Here is a 19,873-nt window from a genome sequence, read left to right as displayed (position 1 = left end):
TACAACATAAGTATTTATTTCACAAACTACTACAGAAACTTTCAAGTTTTTTATTGAGCTGAGAACCTGTATTTTTCATAATAAGCAATGTCATTATTTGCAGCACTTATTAGCAACATACAAGTTACCAATCCCTTTTGGAAAAACTATTGCATTTAAGACCACCATATTTTAAAAACAGTAAGTCAGGATAATGGTGTCATGTTACTGTAAAGTACTGACCTTCACAAATTAAGGCACTTACCAGAGAACTGTTTACAGTGTTATCTGTTGTACAAGGAGCAAAATAACCTTCAGCATCTGCAAACTAATTACAGAACCTTAAATGTAATAATCTATCAAGGCAGAGTTATTAATAACTGAAATTTATTTAGAATAAGTTTTTTAATGCCTTTTTCCATAATTCTATCACAATTCCCTCCCTCCCTCCAGCCCTTCTCCCCAATAAACAAGAGGGCTTACAAGTTCAGTAAATAATTTCAGTAATTCTTTGTACCTCTTGGAGAACCCCACTTTAACTCAACTACCCAGATATCAATGCAGGATCAGGCTGTTAGAATGCCAAAACCTGTGAAGTTCAGACTTCACTAAATTATTGTGCATGTATTAACAACAAACCTCGTTTCTTCATTTTACTGAGGCAAAGTTCCTTTGCATAAAAACCTGGAACTCTGCCTTAGTTTTAACAAGGCTTAAATTAGGATGAGGTCAAGTATCATTTTTCCTCTTTCTTTCTGCATCTCAGCAAGCACCACTACCCCTGTTCCCTGACCTGGAGCTTGCTGTTCTACCATGCTGGTAAGAAGTCTATTAAACAAAGCCTCTAACGTGGAAGCGGGCCTAAAAGTAAGGTATGAGTGTTTACCTAAGCAATCATTATCAAAATAAAAATCTATAGATGTATAATTTTTGTTCCAGATTAATAAACACAAGACATTTTAAAGACATTTGTAATAATTATACAGTTGAATATTTAACTAAACTCCTTGGCGGGGGCAGGGGGGGAATCTTCTAACTGTACACTACAGTCCTGTCTCTGCACTGTTCTTTTGAAATATGCTGTGCTGGTTTTGGCTGGGATGGAGTTAATTTCTTCATAGTAGCTAGCATGGGGCTATGTTTTGGATTTGTGCTGGAAACAGTGTTGATAACACAGGGATGTTTTCCTTACTGCTGAGCAGTGCTTACACAGAGCCAAGGGCTTTTCTGCTTCTCATCGCACCCCACCAGCGAGGAGGCTGGGGGGGGCACAAGAAGTTGGGAGCGGACACAGCCGGGACAGCTGACCCCAACTGACCCAAGGGATATCCCAGACCATAGGACGTCATGCTCAGCACATAAAACTGGCGGAAGAAGGAGGAAGGGGGGACGTTTGGAGTGATGGCATTTGTCTTCCCAAGTCACCATTAGGCATGACGGAGCCCTGCTGTCCTCGAGATGGCTGAACAGCTGCCTGCCCATGGGAAGTGCTGAATGAATTCCTTGGTTTGTTTTGCTTGCATTTGCGGCTTTTGCTTTACCTATTCAACTCTCTTTACCTCAACCCATGATTTTTCTCATTTTTACTCTTCTGATTCTCTCCCCCATCCCACCATCTGGGGACTGAGCAAGTGGCTGTGTGCTGCTTACCTGCCAGCTGGGGTTAAACCAAGACACATGCTAATATCAAAAGTAATGGCTATTTGCTACAAATTACTGTAAAAATTACTTTTTATAGGGTTAATAAGAAAAAATAATGAGATTCCAGTAGTGGTGCCAGAGTGCCACACACAAAATGTGACAGACTGAGCAGTCTTACTCTTTGCTGTCCAGTTCATATAATCTCTTTCTTTGACATAGCACTGCACGAGATTCAGTTGGTCAATATAACCACCACAATTCACACTAGGTAATAGCCCCTTACTCTACTCATCTGCTCAGATTAATACATTTGTTCAGTACAATTGCCCTATACAGCTAATCATCCTTTAGTGCTTTCATCATCTTTATTTGTCATTACTGCCAGTAAAAAATCTGTAAATTCTGTTTATTTCCCGATTATCTTATGAAGATCCTGAATGGCATTAAGTCTAACATGTGCCATACTATACACAGACACTTGGTATTAAAGGCTGATCTAGCAAAAACTATTTCAAGGTATCAGTCAACTCTAAATGTTTTATGTGTTTAACACAAGATTTTTTTATTTTTTTTTTAACAAAAGGTTTAGTTGTTTGGGTTTTGGTTTTTGGGGGCTTTTTTGTGGTGTTTTGGGTTTTTTTTTAAATAAAAATAATTTGGCTTAATGTCATGTAACACTTCAATTCCAGTATGTTACGCCTACAACTGTCGCTATCAGTGAAGTCTAATATATCCAGAAGAACTGAAGTCAGTTCCTTTCATACAAGCTATTTTCTATAAAGACATGTTGATTAACAGCATGTTCTTGGATCACATTTTCTGTTATTTTAATGTGAGATTAATATCAGGCCACATGCCTTACTGCTTCCTGAGTCCTGCTGTTCAGCATTCTGAAACACTGGCACAGAACAAGTGCTCTTCCCAGCATCTCTTAATTTCCTTGGAAAAAAGTACATATTTCTGTAATATGACAATAATTTTAGACTCTAGCACAAACTATGCCTAGTTCTAGAATGGGCAACATAAGGTCACTCATGCATAAAGGCTGTAAGAATACAATATTAACAACAACAAAAACATAATTCTACCATCTTTCCTAAATGTAACTTTAAAAATCTCAAAACCTCTTAGCAAACAGCTCACAGTTCTACCAGAGACAAAAAGAGCCAGTAATAAAAATCAACTACAATACTGATTCCATTGGTTACAGGGAACTAACAGCCAACTGTGGTGAGGCTCATAAGCTCTTCTTAGAAAGAATTATCCTCTGCAACTCTCCAAGATAAAACACCAGGCTAGATGTGCCAATGGTCTGGCTCATTAGAGCATTTCTTATGATTCCTGATACAGTTCATATTGCTTTTTCCTTTCTTTTCTTCCTCTCACAAGGCCACTATTATGATTGCCATGTCTTCCTGTGCCATGAATCAGTTTATACTTGCTTTTCTGAAAGCACTACTTCACAAATATGTAAACTTTGCTTTTCTCTAGTCCCTATTTTAAGTTTTCTATACAAACTTCCACAAATACCAAAACATTTACAGAGTTAAAATACTTACAAAAGTTGCATGCCTTCCACGAAACCCACGAGTACACTGTTGCCTCCATGGTTTCCAAACAATAAATCCCAAGAGGTATAGAACAAACATGGATGTTTTTGCAAACGTACTGAAAAAAGGTTTGTTGTACTTTGTAAAAACATACTGTGGAAAGAAAATAATTGCAGTATCCAAAATTACCAATTAGGTGAGAATTCACAAAAAGAATGCACAGGTTTAAGTATATAGTCTAGAACAGTCGGGTTCCCAAAATGACAGTGCTGTAAGCATTGGCATGTATGACCAAAAGACACAAGTGGCCATACCTGTTCTGGGGGTACCCTCTCCTAAGCTATCCTAAATGCCGACAAGAAGGCACTGAGCCATTTTGTAAGATACAATGGCACCGGAGAAAAGCTACTCATTACTTGTATCTAACCAAGCAACTTATTGATATGCCACTGACCTCAAGTAGGACTGAACATACATTTACGTACAAATATTTCCTAAATTAAAGACCCCTTTTATAAGCAATAGCAGAGTTATCACAAATTAGAGAAGATTACTTTGTTTAAGTAACATTCCAGTATCCACAGTGATCCCACCAGCTCATTGGAGAAAACGTTTTATTAATATAATAGCATGTTAAGCACAAACATTTTTATATGCTTAGTTTTGAAACTGATATAGAACATAACAACTTAATGACAGTTCAGAAACCTGAATTTGACAAGAATTTATTAAAAACTCTATTTCCATTGCGAAAGCTCTGCTTTAAGTCCTAAAACTTAAGATGAAGTAAATACCAGATCAGTTTCAAGATGGTGAATATATGAACTAGATTATGACAAACTTGTCTGCAATTATAGGGCTTAAACTCCATGACCCGAGCCCTTTCATCCCAGACTTCTAGATGTTCTGAACTATAAAAATCTATCCTACCACCTAGCCTGCAATGTTACAGCTCATTTACTGCTTCTTGGGAAATATATGGGCATTATTTTAATCAATATGGCAACAAACAAAATGAACTCCCTAATTACAGTACATAGTTATGAGCTTTTGTTGTTTAATTTGAAAGTCATCTGTAACACCTTCTGTCTTGAAAGCAACAGTCACCGAGTTGTTTGTAACTTCTAGTGGATACAGGTTAGTTCACTAACCCAAAGGGTACCATCTTCCCCATACTGAAAAGGTGGTTAAACATTATACTAGAACACTCACCGAGTGTTTGAGTGACTATGTTTCTGCTGCATCTTTCTCCTACATAGGCTTTTATTTTCCTTTTAAGATGCATGGAACAATACTTACAGAAGTGAGTTCTGAAGAGGCAACCCATATCACGTCAACGAGGAGAAGAATGACAATTCCTAGAGCCATTCGCCTACGCTGAGTGGATGAACTGCTCTGGGAGCTCATTCGGTTCATGATAAAAACCCACACCATTTGTAACCTATTCAAGATTGATAAAGACATAAAACCCAAAAGATTACAAACAGTGACAAAAACAAAAAAAAAAAGCACCCAAAACCAAACCAAACAGTGGGGACAAGTGTTTCATGTATATGAAATGGACCCAATATGCCAGGGAACACGTGCTTGTCTGTTAAAAAGCAGATCTTTGACAGATCTGGCATGAGATTTTCCGAGACATTAGGGGCAATTAGAAAGTAAATATTGACTTTTCAAGAATTTATCAACTGTTCTACCACTGAAGTAAGCAAAAGTAGGTAACACATACAATACCTTTTTGGAATTTCTATGCTACGAATTCTGCAAAATTTGAAACCACTACGTTTTGGTAAATTCAGATACTCTAAGCCAAAAGCAGAAATTAGTTTGATGTGTTGCATCAAATACAATTCTACTAAAGGTAGTCAGAAACATGTTTAAACTTAAGCATTCAACAAACATTCCCAAAAACATAGCAACACATTTGGGTAAATCATGATCCCTTAATGCATAAAGTGATTCAAGAAAAAACTGCAAAGAATATTTAATTGTGAACTTTCAAAATCAGATTACACATGCACTTGAACTCTAAAGATTTATATATCTATGAAATACAGGCATGCACCAATTCTAGTGAAAACCTATCAAACTAAGAGTAAGCATACAATATACGCAACAGAAAGCTTTGCCTATTGCAAAAAAACCAAAACATTGATAATGATTTTGACTGTGGCCTGGTATGTTACACATCAGAATAATCAATTCAGAACACTTCATATTCTGAGAAATCAAAACTACAGCAGTAAACTAGCTTTAAGCTTGCCATCTAGTACAAAAGTCATGCAGACTTGCCAGAAATTACAGCATAAACAAGTTCAGATTTTGACCCATACAAACCTATTTTCCTTTTCCTATACACACCTCAGAGCTCCTAGAAGTCTTTGTTCAAGGTAATAATAGAAACGTGTCAATTTAAGCAATTCTAGTGAATTATCTGAAAAGCACTGCTGGGTTTAATGCTTATAGCCAACTGCTTTTACATACTGGAAGAGTAAGAGTACACCGCTCAACAGAAAATTCTGACGATATGGCTTGAGCTGCAAAAATTAGTATTAGGAAGGAGACTATCTGCAGTTAAAACATTAACATTTATGCAGGAGATGAGTACTACAGCAGTGTGTAAATAGATCATGACCAACCTTCTTTCCTTTTCCTTCAGTAGGCAGAGTACTTCTGCTTTATTCAATGCACAGAGTAAACACAAGAGAACAGAACTGATATTGTTTGGGTTGGCCAAAAAAGTGGTACATTGTGATTTTTAGAGGGCTCGACTTTGCACAACTTGCACTAAAAATAAGTATTAACATTACTGAAAACACTAAAGTTACGTTAAAAGCTCACTAAAGTACTTTCCAAAAAATAAGAAAGCAAGGCAAACAAGATTTTTAAAAATGTTTCTTGTGTTTTAACTCAAAAAAATTACAAGATCTGCTGGACCTACTGCAAACAAGTGCTAATCATGAGCATACCAGACCTACATGGTCTTATATCCACTAGTGCTACTAGAAGGGGATTCAGATTTGTGATACAGCTTTATGACTGCCCATTAGAAGACCTAAATTTAGGAAAACCTTCAATTTTATTATTAAAAAGCTTCAAATACAAGTGACAGAGACTGATGTCTCATTCATCGGTCTATTTGTATTAGAATTTTTTACATACTCTCTAATGAACCTCAGTAAGATATGTATATGGTAGTTCTATGATTAACACTAACTTATTTATGTAGGTATTTTAAGAAACAATTTACTAAGAGTTAATTCGCTACAGATTACATAACATACCTTGCTATTTATCATCATAAACTCAAACACTCACTATATTTGAGAGAACTCCTCAAGGAACTGAAATCTAATTCACCTTTATGGAGCAACTCCTGACTCTCCCATTAAATAGAGGTGATATGCTTTGCTAATACAGTTCAGTAAATTTAAATTATACTTTGTCTTTTCCACACGTGTCAACATACAAACACATACTGTCTTTTAATTATTTACAAATTATTTATGAAAGAGACAGTGCCACAATGACTTCAGTGGCTACATTTTTTTTTTCCAGACTAGCCTATTCCTCAGATTAATGATTTAAATGCCTAGATATGCACAAGTGCATTTGAGATCACTACACCGTTTCCTGCCTTTGACTCATGCATCTCCTTTGCACTACGGCCTCTGCCATGTTCAGATCTTGACCCTTCTTCCTTCATTTCTCACGGGGCTTCTTTCCAAAGAAAAATCAACAGGCAAAGTTCCTGAAGTATAATTATACCACTAGATCTATGCTGATGTATTCCATGTGTGGGCATCAGTTCAGGATAATTATTCTGCTTTTCTGATAAAATGGTGGCATTGACAAAAGAAAGTAGAAGTCTGTAAGTAAGGCGGGGCAAAGTTATAAAAGACTCAGCAAGGAATTGCAGTTCTTATTTGATATGGAATAAAGGAGAAAACATTTGTTCTCAAAGAGAGAATAAATAGGGATATTATCTTAAACTTGAATAAGCTAACAGAAAGGTTTTCATGCTTGAAAGCTTATAAGAGTTTTTCCATTTTTTTATGAATTGGTCTAATAGATACTACGTATTATACTCTACCAACTTTGTCTTCATTTTATTATGACTAATAGCCTACAAGCCATTATATTAAGTTATATTATATACAGCCTACAAATTGCTCATGTGTTTGCACAACATGCAGCAAAAATAGAAGCTGGGCATAAAAGAGTTCCAAAGGAGCTAGAAGGAGGAAATCTCATTCCTTGTCAGGCTACAGCACGGCACATTGTCAGGTATTGGAACTGGCTGCCCAGGGAAGTGGTTGAGTCACCATCCCTGGAAGTATTCAAAAAGCGTGTAGACAAGGCACTTCAGGACGTGGTTTAGTGGGCATGGTTGGACTCGATGATCTTAAAGGTCTTTTCCAACCTAAATGATTCTATGATTCTATTTTATGATTCTACAAACAGTGGTAAGGTATACCAGAAATGGAAGCCACTCCAGCCTTCCACCAGTTACATGCTGCAGGTAGGAGGGGGAGAGGCAGCTGGAGACAGGAAGGAATTGCAGTAGCCTGATCAATTTGACATCTCTACATCAGATGCTCGCATCCCTAGCTCTTCTGTCCTCACCATGAACTGCTTCAAAGCATATAGCACATATACACTGTGTGTAGAGATCATGCAGATATTGTGCATATTCTGTAGTTGCTTAATATTGTACTGAACTTGTCTACATTAGGCTTGTACAAATCCCTTGCTTTAAGATCCCTCAGCAGGATGGAAGTAAAGGATGATAGAATATCTAGTACTTCTTAGATAAGAGGTTACATATGAAGTTATTCAGAGTGTAAGTACACATTGTACCATTTCTTTTCTACCTCTGATAAGTAGATTTTAAAATTCTAATTAAGGAGCCCATACTTATGTCTTGAAGTTAAAGTTTTTTATAAGTTACAGTAATAGCAGCTATTACTTTCTCACCTGACTACAAAGTGTCTGTTTAACATTTCTGTGTGCCTAATATAGCCCTTTGCTTGGTTCTTCCATAACAAGGAAAAAAAACTTAACAAGAAAGGGTGACAACAAACTCTTCATCATGCAGCACGATACACCTTCAAGCTAGTAGTTGAATAAAAAAATTACAAAGCGGCAATACTAAAATGCCTGTAATGTTCAGCAGAAAAACAGAACCCTATTGAAACTTACATATTAAGTTTTAGGACAGAATTAAAGCCTGTAAAACTTCACACAGAATGCAAAGACAGATAGAAACTACTACTTTGAGAAGTTTTAGACAAGACACATTATCCCATTTATTAACAAAGTACCAGTATTCATGAACTTGTAATGAGATACAATTCCACACATTTCTTTATATTTGGCATCTGTACATTGATGGCAATATGCTCTGATAAAAATGAACACAGAAAGAACAAGATTTACTTTTCTCATACATACCTTTCACAATAACTGTAAAAAAAACAAACAAAAAATGCTGACTAACAAACTTCACACATCATGTCAAAGTGAAGATAGTCTCCTAAAAAGAAAAAAAAAAAAAGCAAAGTTTGAAAAATTGCACGTGTGTGTATACTATGCACTTATCTTTGCAAAACATTTTCTAAAATTCCAAGTTCCACAAGTGTCTGCTGCAGCTCAAGTCCTAAATGTTGGGGACATACAGATATAGAACCTTAAGAATTCATCCACATCAAAAATGCTAGCCGGACAGCACTGATATTTCAAAGAACATGATCCCTTCCTTATTAATTGAATGTAAGAGGTTCACATGAGAAAGAAGAACCTGATGATGTTAAGTTCTAACTTTTTAAGCTATGCAGAGAAAGGCCCTGTTTCTTAACCCAACATTCCTAGGGAAAGAATTTAAACATTAGAATTAGGAAGGTAATGGAAAAGCATATAGGCTTTTGGACCTTAAAATAATCTAGAAAGGTAAGACACCGCCATGCTATTTCTTATGGAAGCCCAGTATCTTTCCTTAATTTGATACAGCATTATTACTGTATCAAAAAAAAAAAAAAAAAAAGAAAACCACAACACCCTTACATAAAACTTTTTTTTTATTTTAAACTCAGATCCTATAAAGACATTCAATAAAATCCACTTTAAATTGTTATATAGGGAAAGAAACATTATACATAAAGGACTTTGGAAAAAATGTTATACTAGACCCATCAGAAGCCCATCTAATCTGCAACTCTTTGCAAATCCAGATGTTGGCAAGTATATGGCGCTCCAAGAGAAGGCACAACAAAACTGGAACTGACAACCAAGAATAATAAAGCCGTAAGTTTTATTGCCTGGAAGCGCTGGAATTTTTTCTTTTCTTATTCATGTGAAACCTTGCTAAGCTCTGTTTTACGGATATCCTGTATCAACAGGAGCCATACCCTATATTAATGAGTCACAAATTAGTGCGCAGAACACAGGTAACAGTAAGGACAAAACTAAATATTTACCCTAATTTTGCCTTTGATTACCTGTCAATCATGGTGGAAAGTTTATAAACTGTGAATAGGAGGCAAAAGTTAAACTGATGCTTTTCATCTACTGCAAATTAGATTAAGAGGTAGACTATAAAGATGGACCACACAAGCCTGTGATTCAGCCCCCACTGAACTCATCAAGACTTACACACTGCTTAGCATCCAGCAAGTTCAAGCCCTTTACCACACAGTTTACCAAATCACTCTAGCTGGTTAAAAAAAAAAAAAAAAAAATTGAAGATGTAGTTTTAAGACACAGGCATGTGGTTGTCCATCTTCTCTACCACAAAGCCTATGCTCGCTGTAGATCCTGAACACCTATTTAGTTCAGTACCCTCACATACAAACAGTAGCTGCTGGTCATATTTTTCTTACACTACCAACCTAGAGATTAAGATCAGTATCTCAGACAACCAAAACTTAAACCAGAAGACTTTTATCCATACAAAGCTCGAACAGTTTGTGCATGCCTAATTTATGCACCCAAAAGAACTGAATATAAGAATAACAAATACAATTAGAAAGCAAAAAAGATGCTTAAAAATTCTTCCCTCCATTGGGAAGTATCACTATGAGAAAGATACTATTCAGTTGCTTACTTTCAGCCCCCACTTAATCCATATTAGCTATACTCAAGTAACCAGGTGCAGAACTTGCACCTAAATTCGGTTATTACGCAAGACATATACCTCACCCTCTATCAGCATGCAAGATCTGCTGTGGGCTGTAATCCTGACTGAGGCTGATCACAGAGAACCCTGTTTAATGCTTATTACCAATAATTAACCCATTGCAGAATAAGGATAAAAGTTTAGCATATTAATATAACATCTGACACCTAAAATGAGAACTGTACAAGACACTTCTCTCTAAGAACATGGTTTTAACCTTAAAAAACATTTAATTCATCAAGTACACAGAGTTATGATAAATTCAAGACATACAGGCTGAAATAGAAATTATGGTTTAAAAGTAAATGCCATTTTCTACTCTATTAAATACAGTAGAAAGTTCAGCATATGTTTGCCTTTTGTTTCCACTATTAGGAAATAAATATGCCTTCCACATGGTGTAACTTTAAATATTCCAGTTGAAATATGACATTTGAAGGAACATTAATTTAAAAGGCACTTCTTAATATCATAATTTTCAGCAAATAGCATGGAGATCTTTTTAAGACTTTTTTTTTTAATTGTATTTACCATTTTAACAGCGTTAGAGTTGGTGCTGTCATCTTGCAGAACCATTTTTCAGCCAGTTACATGAAGATCTTCTGCAAAAAAACATGAAAAAAATATACTTAACTTTCCTTGTCATGACGCTATTTTGTTTTTAAAATGTTAAGGTATCCTAGATCACTTAAGCTGAGTCACCACTTTAATTTATGATATAGAAAAAAGATAAAAATTGGTCTCACTATGTAGTCTACAGTGTATGTTCACGTAGCTGATTACACTAAAGCCAACAGGCTCAATAGCCTGTCCAACTCTAGTGTTCTGAACATGCAATAAGTGACTTCTGAGGACAGGATGTATAACTCCACCATTGATACTTAATGCACAATCTTATTTCTATTAGCACTAAGTGTTTCTTTGTGCAGATTATCACTTTTTTCATATTACAAGTTCCACCCTAAAAGAGGAAATCATATGAAGTTCGCAAAATATGAAATAACTTTTATTGTGTTGGCAGTTAGGGAAGAGAACATTAAAAGAACGGCCAAACCATTGCAAAACAGGGGTATTGCTTCTAACTGCTCTGTGAAGAAAATACACACACTCCAAAAAAAAAGTATGTAATAACAAGAATAACAAGAGACCAGAACAGCACCTCAGTCACAAACCATGGTGCAAGCAACTCAACTTGAAATTCTTCCTTGTATTTACTCAAGATTATTTCATACACAATTTGAAAGACAACATACCAAGATAAGGTTTGCACACAGAAGAAATTGTTTTAGTTTTTCCAGTTATACCGGCTGCTCCAATAATACAAGTTCTGGGATATAACCCCTCCCCCCCTTAATATGTAATGTCATCAGGTGACTCTCATTTCATATTCGATTACTTTCGAGATAAGATAAAGCAAGACACTGCTTCGACTCTAACCAGAAAAAAGCCGAAAGTAAACTGACAGACATTTTACACCCATCCTTCTAAATCTGGAAATGTGCATTAAAGACACGTTAATTTAACACAACTTTGACCTCCACTCAACTTCCAAGGGTTATCATAGGATAAGAGCAAAAGCAAGAATCTTCAGAAGGCATGGAAAGGTGAGCCCTATGCAACATGACAATGATATTCACTACAGCCCTGTAATCTTTACTCAGGGAAAGTTTCCTGTAGAATCTGTAGAATATAGTGAAGCAAAAGACACAAAAATAGAAACTGAGGCGAAGCTTTCCATGCCAGTACTGAGTACTGCAAGTAGAGATCACTGTTCCTAGCTAAATAAAAAGTTATACAAGACCAAAGTTTGCACAGAAAACACATTTATTTTAGTACCAAAATAAGAGAATTTAGCTTAGCATAAAGGGATGTTTTAGGGATCTGGCAGTGCACAATATAAGTCATACTTACAAACTTGAAAAAGTTTCCTATTCAGCACTTACTCAAAATTCATGAAACAAAGCTTCAAACAAATTTTCTTATATAGGAATAGTATACCAGCTACCACACTAACCACATACTTCTCAGGTCCATTCACACAGCACCCCAGCATCAGTACCTTGTTGGACATGAACATCTATGACCACATCCAGCTAGAAACATAGTAGTTTCAGGTTAGCAAAGCGAAAGTTGACAAGTGGAACTGACATCGCCCTCCTTCTTGTGCTCTCCCAATAGGATTAGAAGAAAGAACTTCATGTCAAGCTGCCAATGCCTCTAAGCGTTACCACGTACACAGCGACCTCTTAGCCACCAGTAGCTGTACATTTAATATTAGCTAAGAATTACAAGTGACATCCTACATCCACATGCTACCCATCTGATCTTGTCTAGTGCAAGATCTAAACATATCATGCTTTGTCACAGGATAAACAGCCCCAGATCTCCGATAAGAACAAGCACAGCAGCCTTCAAAACTATGAGTCACTCTTGCATTTGAAAGCCGAGCCTTCCAGGCACGCTAGAAATCGGCAAAATCACCGCATTCAGAAACGTGCTTTCAGAGTGCATGGGGTCTTCTCCTTCCTTCCTGCCGACAGGTATCTTTGCGGAAAAGCAGCAGCGACACAGAAGAGAAGGTAATCAGTAAATCTCCTTAACACACTCAGAAAAAAGTGGATGCCTGAGGAGAAAGAAATATGGCTCAAGCCCTGGGGATGACAGAGGAGGAAGAACGAGTATCCGTCCTGCACTCGCACGTAAAACAAACACTGGAGATCGGGGGGGGGGGGGGGGGGGGCAGAGAGACGCGGCCCAAGCCGGGGGAAGCACGAACCTCCTCGCACCGCAGGCGGGACACGACAGAGAACTCGTCACCTGCCAGCTCGCTCCCGGGAAAGCGGAATCCCTCCACACACACACATCCCCTCCTTCCGCGGGCAGGGCGGGCACCCTCGGCTGACAGGCGTGGAGAGGAAAGCGCTCTCTCCGACACCGCTGGCACAAACGTGCGTGGGACGGGGCCGAGGTCCGGCAGACGGAGCGGAGGGGACGACACACGCTGCCTCCGACCACCGCCGGACGCCGGCAAGGGCCGGCGGGAGACGGGTCACACACACGGGCGCACGGCCGCGGCACTCCCCGGCCCGCCACGGGCAGGCGCGGCCCACCCGCCCACGCGCGACGTGAGGGGGCAAAGTTCCCCGCCCGAGGCGAGGCGGGGCCCGGTCTCGTCCCCCCCCCCCCGCCTCAGCCCTGCGGGCCGGGGACGGGGCGGGCAAGGCCTCCTGCCCGCGACACCCCCGGCGACAGCTGACAGGCGCGGCGGGGCTGAGGGGGCAGCAGCCGGCGAAACCCGCGGCCCGCCGCGCACAGCCGCTTGCGGCTCGCCGCAGCCCCGTCCCCGCGACGGCGGCGGTACCTGAGGCCGCGAAGGGGCCCGGAGCTCCGTCCGGCGGCGGCACCGCCCGCTTCGCTTCGCTTCCCTCCCCTCCCTCCCCGCCCGCCCTCTAAGATGGTGGCGTGCGCGAGCGGCGGCGGCTGCTGCGCCGAGAATCCATCCCCGAGGCCGCGAGCGAGCGCCGGCCCCGCCCCGCCCGCAGGTCGGCCCCATCGAGCCGCTCGGCCAGCCGCTCGCCACCCCTGCCGGCCGCCCCCCGTCCCTCAGCGGGCGCGGGCGGGAGGGCGGCGGGTGTTCCCGCTCGGCGGCCTGGCACCGGAGAGCGGTTTTTTTGGGGTTTTTTTTGGGGGGGGCGGGGGGCGCCTCCCCCTCCCCATCCCTTCTGCCCGTTCAGACACGGAGCCGAAAGGTTTCGGCGCGCAAAGGCCTGAGGTGCCGGTGCCCGCGCTGCGGTGTAGCCGGCCGCCGGCCCCTGGGGGACGGGCAGCAGGCAGGGCCGCGGGACGCAGCTTTCCTTCAGGGCTGACTTGGAAAGCCTGAGCGTTCGCCCCGCGGCCGCGCCGGTGCCGGGCTCGGCTCCGGAGGGGTGGCAGCGGAGGGCCCCGCCCGGCAGAGGCGGCCGCGGGGTCCTGCCCGGAGCCGGCTGGGAGGCGGCGGGGCCGCCGGGCGCTCTCCTGAGCGGCGGGAGTGAGGAACGCGGAGCCGCTGCTTCTTAGAAGGGCGAGAAGGCGCCAGCGGGCTGAGCGTAAAGGGTGGTGAACGCGGGGTTTTGCTCGTATCGTCAGAAGCACGGGTCATCGCCCTGCGGCTGGGGAGTTCCGCCTCGGCTGCGGGGAGCGGTGCTGGCTGCCGTCCGCTGCCGCAGCAGCACCGGCTGTGCTGTCCGGGTTGGCCGTCTTTAACGAGAGAACGGGTAGAATAGGTCTGACGGAGGAGAGCTGCCTTCGGACAGACGAGCCGTTACCTAGCATTTGTACAGTCTTTTTCAAAGCCGCGAGGTAAGCAGGTAAAAAAAAAGAAACCAAAAGATGGAGGAACAGAGAAGGCAGAGGAAGGGAGCCCGAACTGAAGAACTGGAGATGGAGAAGTGGGATGGAGCTTGAAACTAGTCCGTCAAAAAGAAGGAAGGAGTAAAAACCAAAGCGAGCAAGACCCTTGAGAAATGTCCTAAAATGCAGAGACGGTGGAATCTTGGTTTCACAGTTACCGTAATCTTTACGCTCTGTGATACAAAATCTCACAGGACCGGGAATTAGTGGCAACTAATTAAATTCTTAAAATAGATGTCTGCTTCGCTTTCAACACACTTTTAATAGCGTAAAAAAAAGTGAAACTGTATAGACGTATAAGCTACATTAAAGCACAGTTACCTTAAATTTAATTTTGAGATGCATAAGTTATTGGCTAACCAAGCTGTAAAAGGAAATATTAGGCAAAGTTAAAATCTACAAAAAAATAGTGGGTAAAATAAACTAGCATAGGCTTAGATGAAATGACAAAATCAGGTTCTGGTCTTGTTTGTGTTGGTTTTGTAGTCCACTTTACCTCCTTGTAGTCTATGTTGATTAGTATTTATGAATTGAGCTCATAATACCAACCTAAAGATAACCAATGGTCTATGTAATGTGTTGCAGATTATTCAGTAAATGCATCTTTTTGCGAAATTCAACTCTTAACATATTTTGGGAATTTTAGAGTAAAAACTGGTAGGAAATAATAGTAAGCGATCTATACAGATGAGTGGAACGGTAAATGATATTTAATTGTAATTAGGTGATACATACGATATAGCTGTGAAATTGTGCTATTCACACTTGCAAACTGTTGAAATAAAACACGATATTTAACCCTTCCTACAAGTTAGTGATTGAAGAGATCCATTATCTCTCATATAAAAATGTTATGTCTTATCATCATATGTCTGGATGAATGTTACTGTTGGACTTGAATTATTTCCTGTATATAAATAAAAGTTACTTCTTGAAAAGAAAAACCTTTTAAGAACTTTTAGTCTGAAACTGGTTTGGGTTTTTTTGTGAGCCTTCATTTCTTAATATAGCTGTATTTTTATTTGCATATAGTAGCGCTAAAAGACTTCCAACAAGCTTGATGCCTCATTAAACTGGTTGTTAGAAGTAGTAAGATACAATCCCTACCCTGAAGCATTTATAGTCTAAACGACACAAGGAAATGTGGTGAATTATGGTCTTGGTTCAAGCTGTCTTTTTTGGATGTATTCTGAGTATATATTATAAATGATACTGTATTGATTTGTTGTGCTTCTGTCCTCACTGTCTTCTGCCTTGAAGCCAAAATTGCCAAAATATGCAATACATATTTTATACTTTACTTTTTTTAAATTTTTACTTTACAACTTTGGAAAGAGATTTTAGGTAAAATTAATTTCTTAGACAAAACTGCCGGAAAATAGCAGTCCTCTTGAAATGGTGCTTTCTGTGGAATTTGGAGGAGCTGAAAATTATATAAAATATAATTACAAAAATATGTATAAATCTCACAGCATTTAATTTTCTTAGGTCTTGCACATCTAGGTATTTATACTGAGATTCAGTAAACTTACATGGCTTATCCAAGGTCAGTTAGTTAATAAGCAGCAAAACATGAGAAGACAACCAAAGAGTTACGACTACAGTACTCTGACAGAGAAACTAAACATAATACTTTTTTATAGCTAATAGTGCTTTTACTAACTAATATCTTGAAAATAATTATGCATAATTTATATTAAAATGGAGTGAATGTTTTATATTTATAAAAAAGCTGCATGTGTTCTTGTGAACAGGGAGAATAAATAAGGCAACAGGGAAGGTGCAGATTCTCAGCCTCTTCTGTCTTACCTGATCACACAGTGATAGAAAAGCTCTGGAAAAGGAGAATTCACCTCTGAGACCTAGCATAATAAAGCTCAGCTTGGTTTGCTTCCCCTGCCAAGTGCTGTCCCACAGTGAGTGGCAGTAGCTGGTGCTAGGGATGGCAAAATACCTGGAGATGCACAGATTTTATATCTTTTTTTTTTTTTCCCTTCAGTCTCCTTTGACAGTGGAAAGCACATGAAATCCCAACTGTGAATTAAAACCATCTTTCTGAGTGTAGCTCCACAAGTCCTCTCTTGCATGTGAGTTTTCTTGTTTATTTTTTATAAGGCTGTGCAGCTTGCATCTCAGTGCGGTCACACAGCTAAATCCAACTTGTTAATGCTTTGATTTTAAACATTTTGACTGAGGCAGGCAAACGGGAGAAAACTGCAGTTCTTGAGGTGGAGTGCCAGGCTTCTCTTTGTCACAGGATGAGGCACTTATGCAGTGGTTCCTGAGGCATTTGAAGAAAAATGGGTCAACATTGTCAGAAGCCCAGAAGTTTGTACTTTTCACACTTAGAAATATCACAGGACTCCTGTATTTTTAGCTCTTGACTAAGTAATTTACTTCCTATTGTAAAAGTTCACATTATGATCTTGTGTCTTCTCTGAAAGAAACTATTACAAGAATGATTTCTTTTCCCCTTTTTTTTACTGTTCCTTTTTTAGGAATTAGAGTTTCAGTAATCATGTGTAATAAAACTATATGTATCTTGCAAATATACACATATTGTATATTTATCTTTCTTGCTGTGAATATTTTAGTTACATGAATAGCACTTCTATAGGCAAAGCAAAATTATATCTACTTCCCAGCAGCACTGTAATATTTTCATAAGAGAAAACATCCTGAATTTTATTTTACACACCTGCTAAATTGCACTTATAAAGAAAATCTGAATTTAGTTTCTCCTCATGTATGTTCTACTTAGGAAGACATAATAGCTGATTTGGATAAATAGATCAGATCCCAAGAAGGAAATTTAATACTCTGTAGATCCCATAATAGATCTCTACAAAGGAATTGAATCTACTTATTTTAGAGAAATGCTTCCTTCGGAAGGATTTGGATCAGTTCTTTGATGAACAAGAGACTTATGTTGATGAACAAGACAAAGCAGCAGAAGAAACTATTAAAATTTAAACTGACAAACTCAGTTTTGATCAACTTCTGTCCTCCTTAGGGGAAGGAGGTAGTCTAACTGTTCAGGACTAGACTTTGCATAGGATGCATGACAGCACAGTTTTCCCCTGTTCTGTTAGGTTAGACCAAAAGTTCATGTAGCTCAGAACCGTGTCTCCACGATGACTCGCAATGGATGCCTGGGAAAAGGGTACTGGAAACAAGGCACTTACAGGGTAGTTGTTTCCATGGTTCATCCTTGTAGTTTTTAGAAATAAATGGTTTACAGGATCCTTATCTGGAAGTCTGTAATTCAGCCAATATATTGAATAGCTCTTGATGGACCTATGAACTTGTCTAATCCCACCTGTGAACCCAGTTGTACTGTAAAACATTAGCTGTTAAGGGTTTATTTAGGTAGAGTCTTGTGGTGTAAAAGAAAATGCTTTGCCCACTGGTTAATAATCTTATCACATAACTTGTAATAGTTATTCCACTTCACCTTCTTTGCACCATTTGAGTTTTCATGTGTCTTACAGTTGTCTTCAACTGCCCTTGGAGGGTCCTTGCACCCCAAGTCCCACTTTGCAGGAAGCCGTTTGTGATGGAAGGGACAGTTCTATTGCTCAACTATCTTCACTGCTTTCCCCTGCTCCCAATCCAATTCTTGAGATGCTGAAATGAAAACATCGAAATTTGGGTATATTATGACTTCAACTGTGATAGTTACAATTTCTGTTTTGTTCTCAGTCCTCTTTTGTGTATTTACAAACATTTTGTATTTTTGACCCTTGCTGAGCTGTTACACGGCTGTTTTCTTCACTGTTTTACCTTATGACAAGGCTCTAAGAAACTTGAATGCTTAAAACTGTACTATTTTGAATAAAATTTATGCTGATTACTATGAAAACTACCAGTACTTACAGGAAAAAATGTTATGCTGCAGATGTATTAGAAGCAAAAACCACAAATATTTTTGCCGTGTAGCTTTTTATCAACTACTACTTTTAATAGCTGTAGAAAATGAACTAGAATCGAGAGGTTTTTCTGCTTCCTACTGAACATTACTTGCAAATTTTAGCTAGTAATAAGATTACAGATTAGTAAAAACAACTCATTTGGGAAACTTGTCATCACCTATTTCAGTCTTTTTACTTTGCTGATTTATAATAGTAAAGAAAACAGGAATCTTAATTGGCAATGGGATTTCCCAGACTGAAAATTACTAAATTGCTATCACTAAATTATTTTCAGTAGATTAACTATGATCATAATTTGTTAAAAAAAGACGATTTTAAAAACCATTTGGAAGCTTATCCAAGCAAAACAAAAAGTAAATGGAAAGTAAACCTTCAGAAGTGTTCCAAATTACAAAATTACCATGCCACTGAGAAAAACCATATGCAGGAGGGGACCACATGCATAACCTTCATGTGTGTTGACAAGTAGAGAGTCATTTGAATGCTGTAGCTAGCAGAAATGCATGTGTGAGCACAAGTACCTGTTCTGTCAGGAGATGCAATCCAAAAAAACAAATAGGCCTTAACATAGAGTCAAATGTAATTTTTACTTACACTGAATATTCCCATAAAAGCAACTTTCTAAAGGTCAAGTCAGGCAGTTTTCCCAGCACAAGGCTGAACAGTTGGAACTGCATGTAATCTGACCCTGTATGTTCAGGAGAACACAGAACAGATTTTGATATTTGTGCTTTTTGCACATTCCTGTATGAATAATCCCAATGATTCACTAAGGCTCATTGCAACATAAGGTACTATTCAAAGTTAATTGCAGTATTGCCCAATATGGTAATAGTTAACTGATCCCTTGCTGGGCATGCGTAATATTCAAGATAAGTCAGGTATACTCATAAGAAGGGCCTAAATCAAAGGAACAAATGTCCCATATGATGAGAAACGTACTGTGTATATATAGGTTCTACACATAGAGCATGCAACTGGATTAAACTGGAAGTTATTCTGCAGGGAAATACAGGAGGGAAAGTTTCTGGTTTTTACGTCTTGTAATGTTAACAAGTACCTTGTTACAATGTTAACAAGTCTTTCCAATGCAGATGCTCTTAAACTGCACCAAAAATGAAAGTTTATCAGATGAAAAATTGCACTGGCAGAGCTACTGATTTGGGGCTTTGCCAGTGCATTGTTTTCAGATAGTAAGGTTTCAAAAT

General features: G+C 39.2%; 1 protein-coding gene across 6 annotated transcripts in view; it reads right to left on the bottom strand.

Annotated features, from left to right (window-relative positions):
• Positions 1 to 13,807, bottom strand: part of SLC35F5 (solute carrier family 35 member F5) — a 39,329-nt gene extending 25,522 nt beyond the window's left edge. Inside the window, exons 1-7 of one of the 6 annotated variants that reach the window (XM_030017371.2) lie at positions 13,706 to 13,788; positions 12,404 to 12,967; positions 10,876 to 10,946; positions 8,625 to 8,706; positions 4,470 to 4,611; positions 3,180 to 3,323; positions 245 to 307 (exon numbers count right to left, since the gene is read on the bottom strand). In XM_030017371.2, coding sequence (XP_029873231.1) covers positions 245 to 307; positions 3,180 to 3,323; positions 4,470 to 4,604 — 342 coding nt within the window. In that variant the 5' untranslated portion in view covers positions 4,605 to 4,611; positions 8,625 to 8,706; positions 10,876 to 10,946; positions 12,404 to 12,967; positions 13,706 to 13,788. Of the gene's footprint in view, positions 1 to 244; positions 308 to 3,179; positions 3,324 to 4,469; positions 4,612 to 8,624; positions 8,707 to 10,875; positions 10,947 to 12,403; positions 13,082 to 13,120; positions 13,496 to 13,705 lie in introns of those variants that run through there. The other 5 variants (XM_030017372.2, XM_030017370.2, XM_030017368.2 and 2 more) reach the window with 5 other exon arrangements.
• Positions 13,808 to 19,873: the final 6,066 nt, after the last annotated feature.

Source organism: Aquila chrysaetos, chromosome 6, assembly GCF_900496995.4.
Source record: "Aquila chrysaetos chrysaetos chromosome 6, bAquChr1.4, whole genome shotgun sequence".
Classification (NCBI taxonomy): Eukaryota; Metazoa; Chordata; class Aves; order Accipitriformes; family Accipitridae; genus Aquila; species Aquila chrysaetos.
The sequence above is the reverse complement of the archived record's forward strand: the minus strand, read 5'-3'. Positions and strand labels throughout refer to the sequence as shown.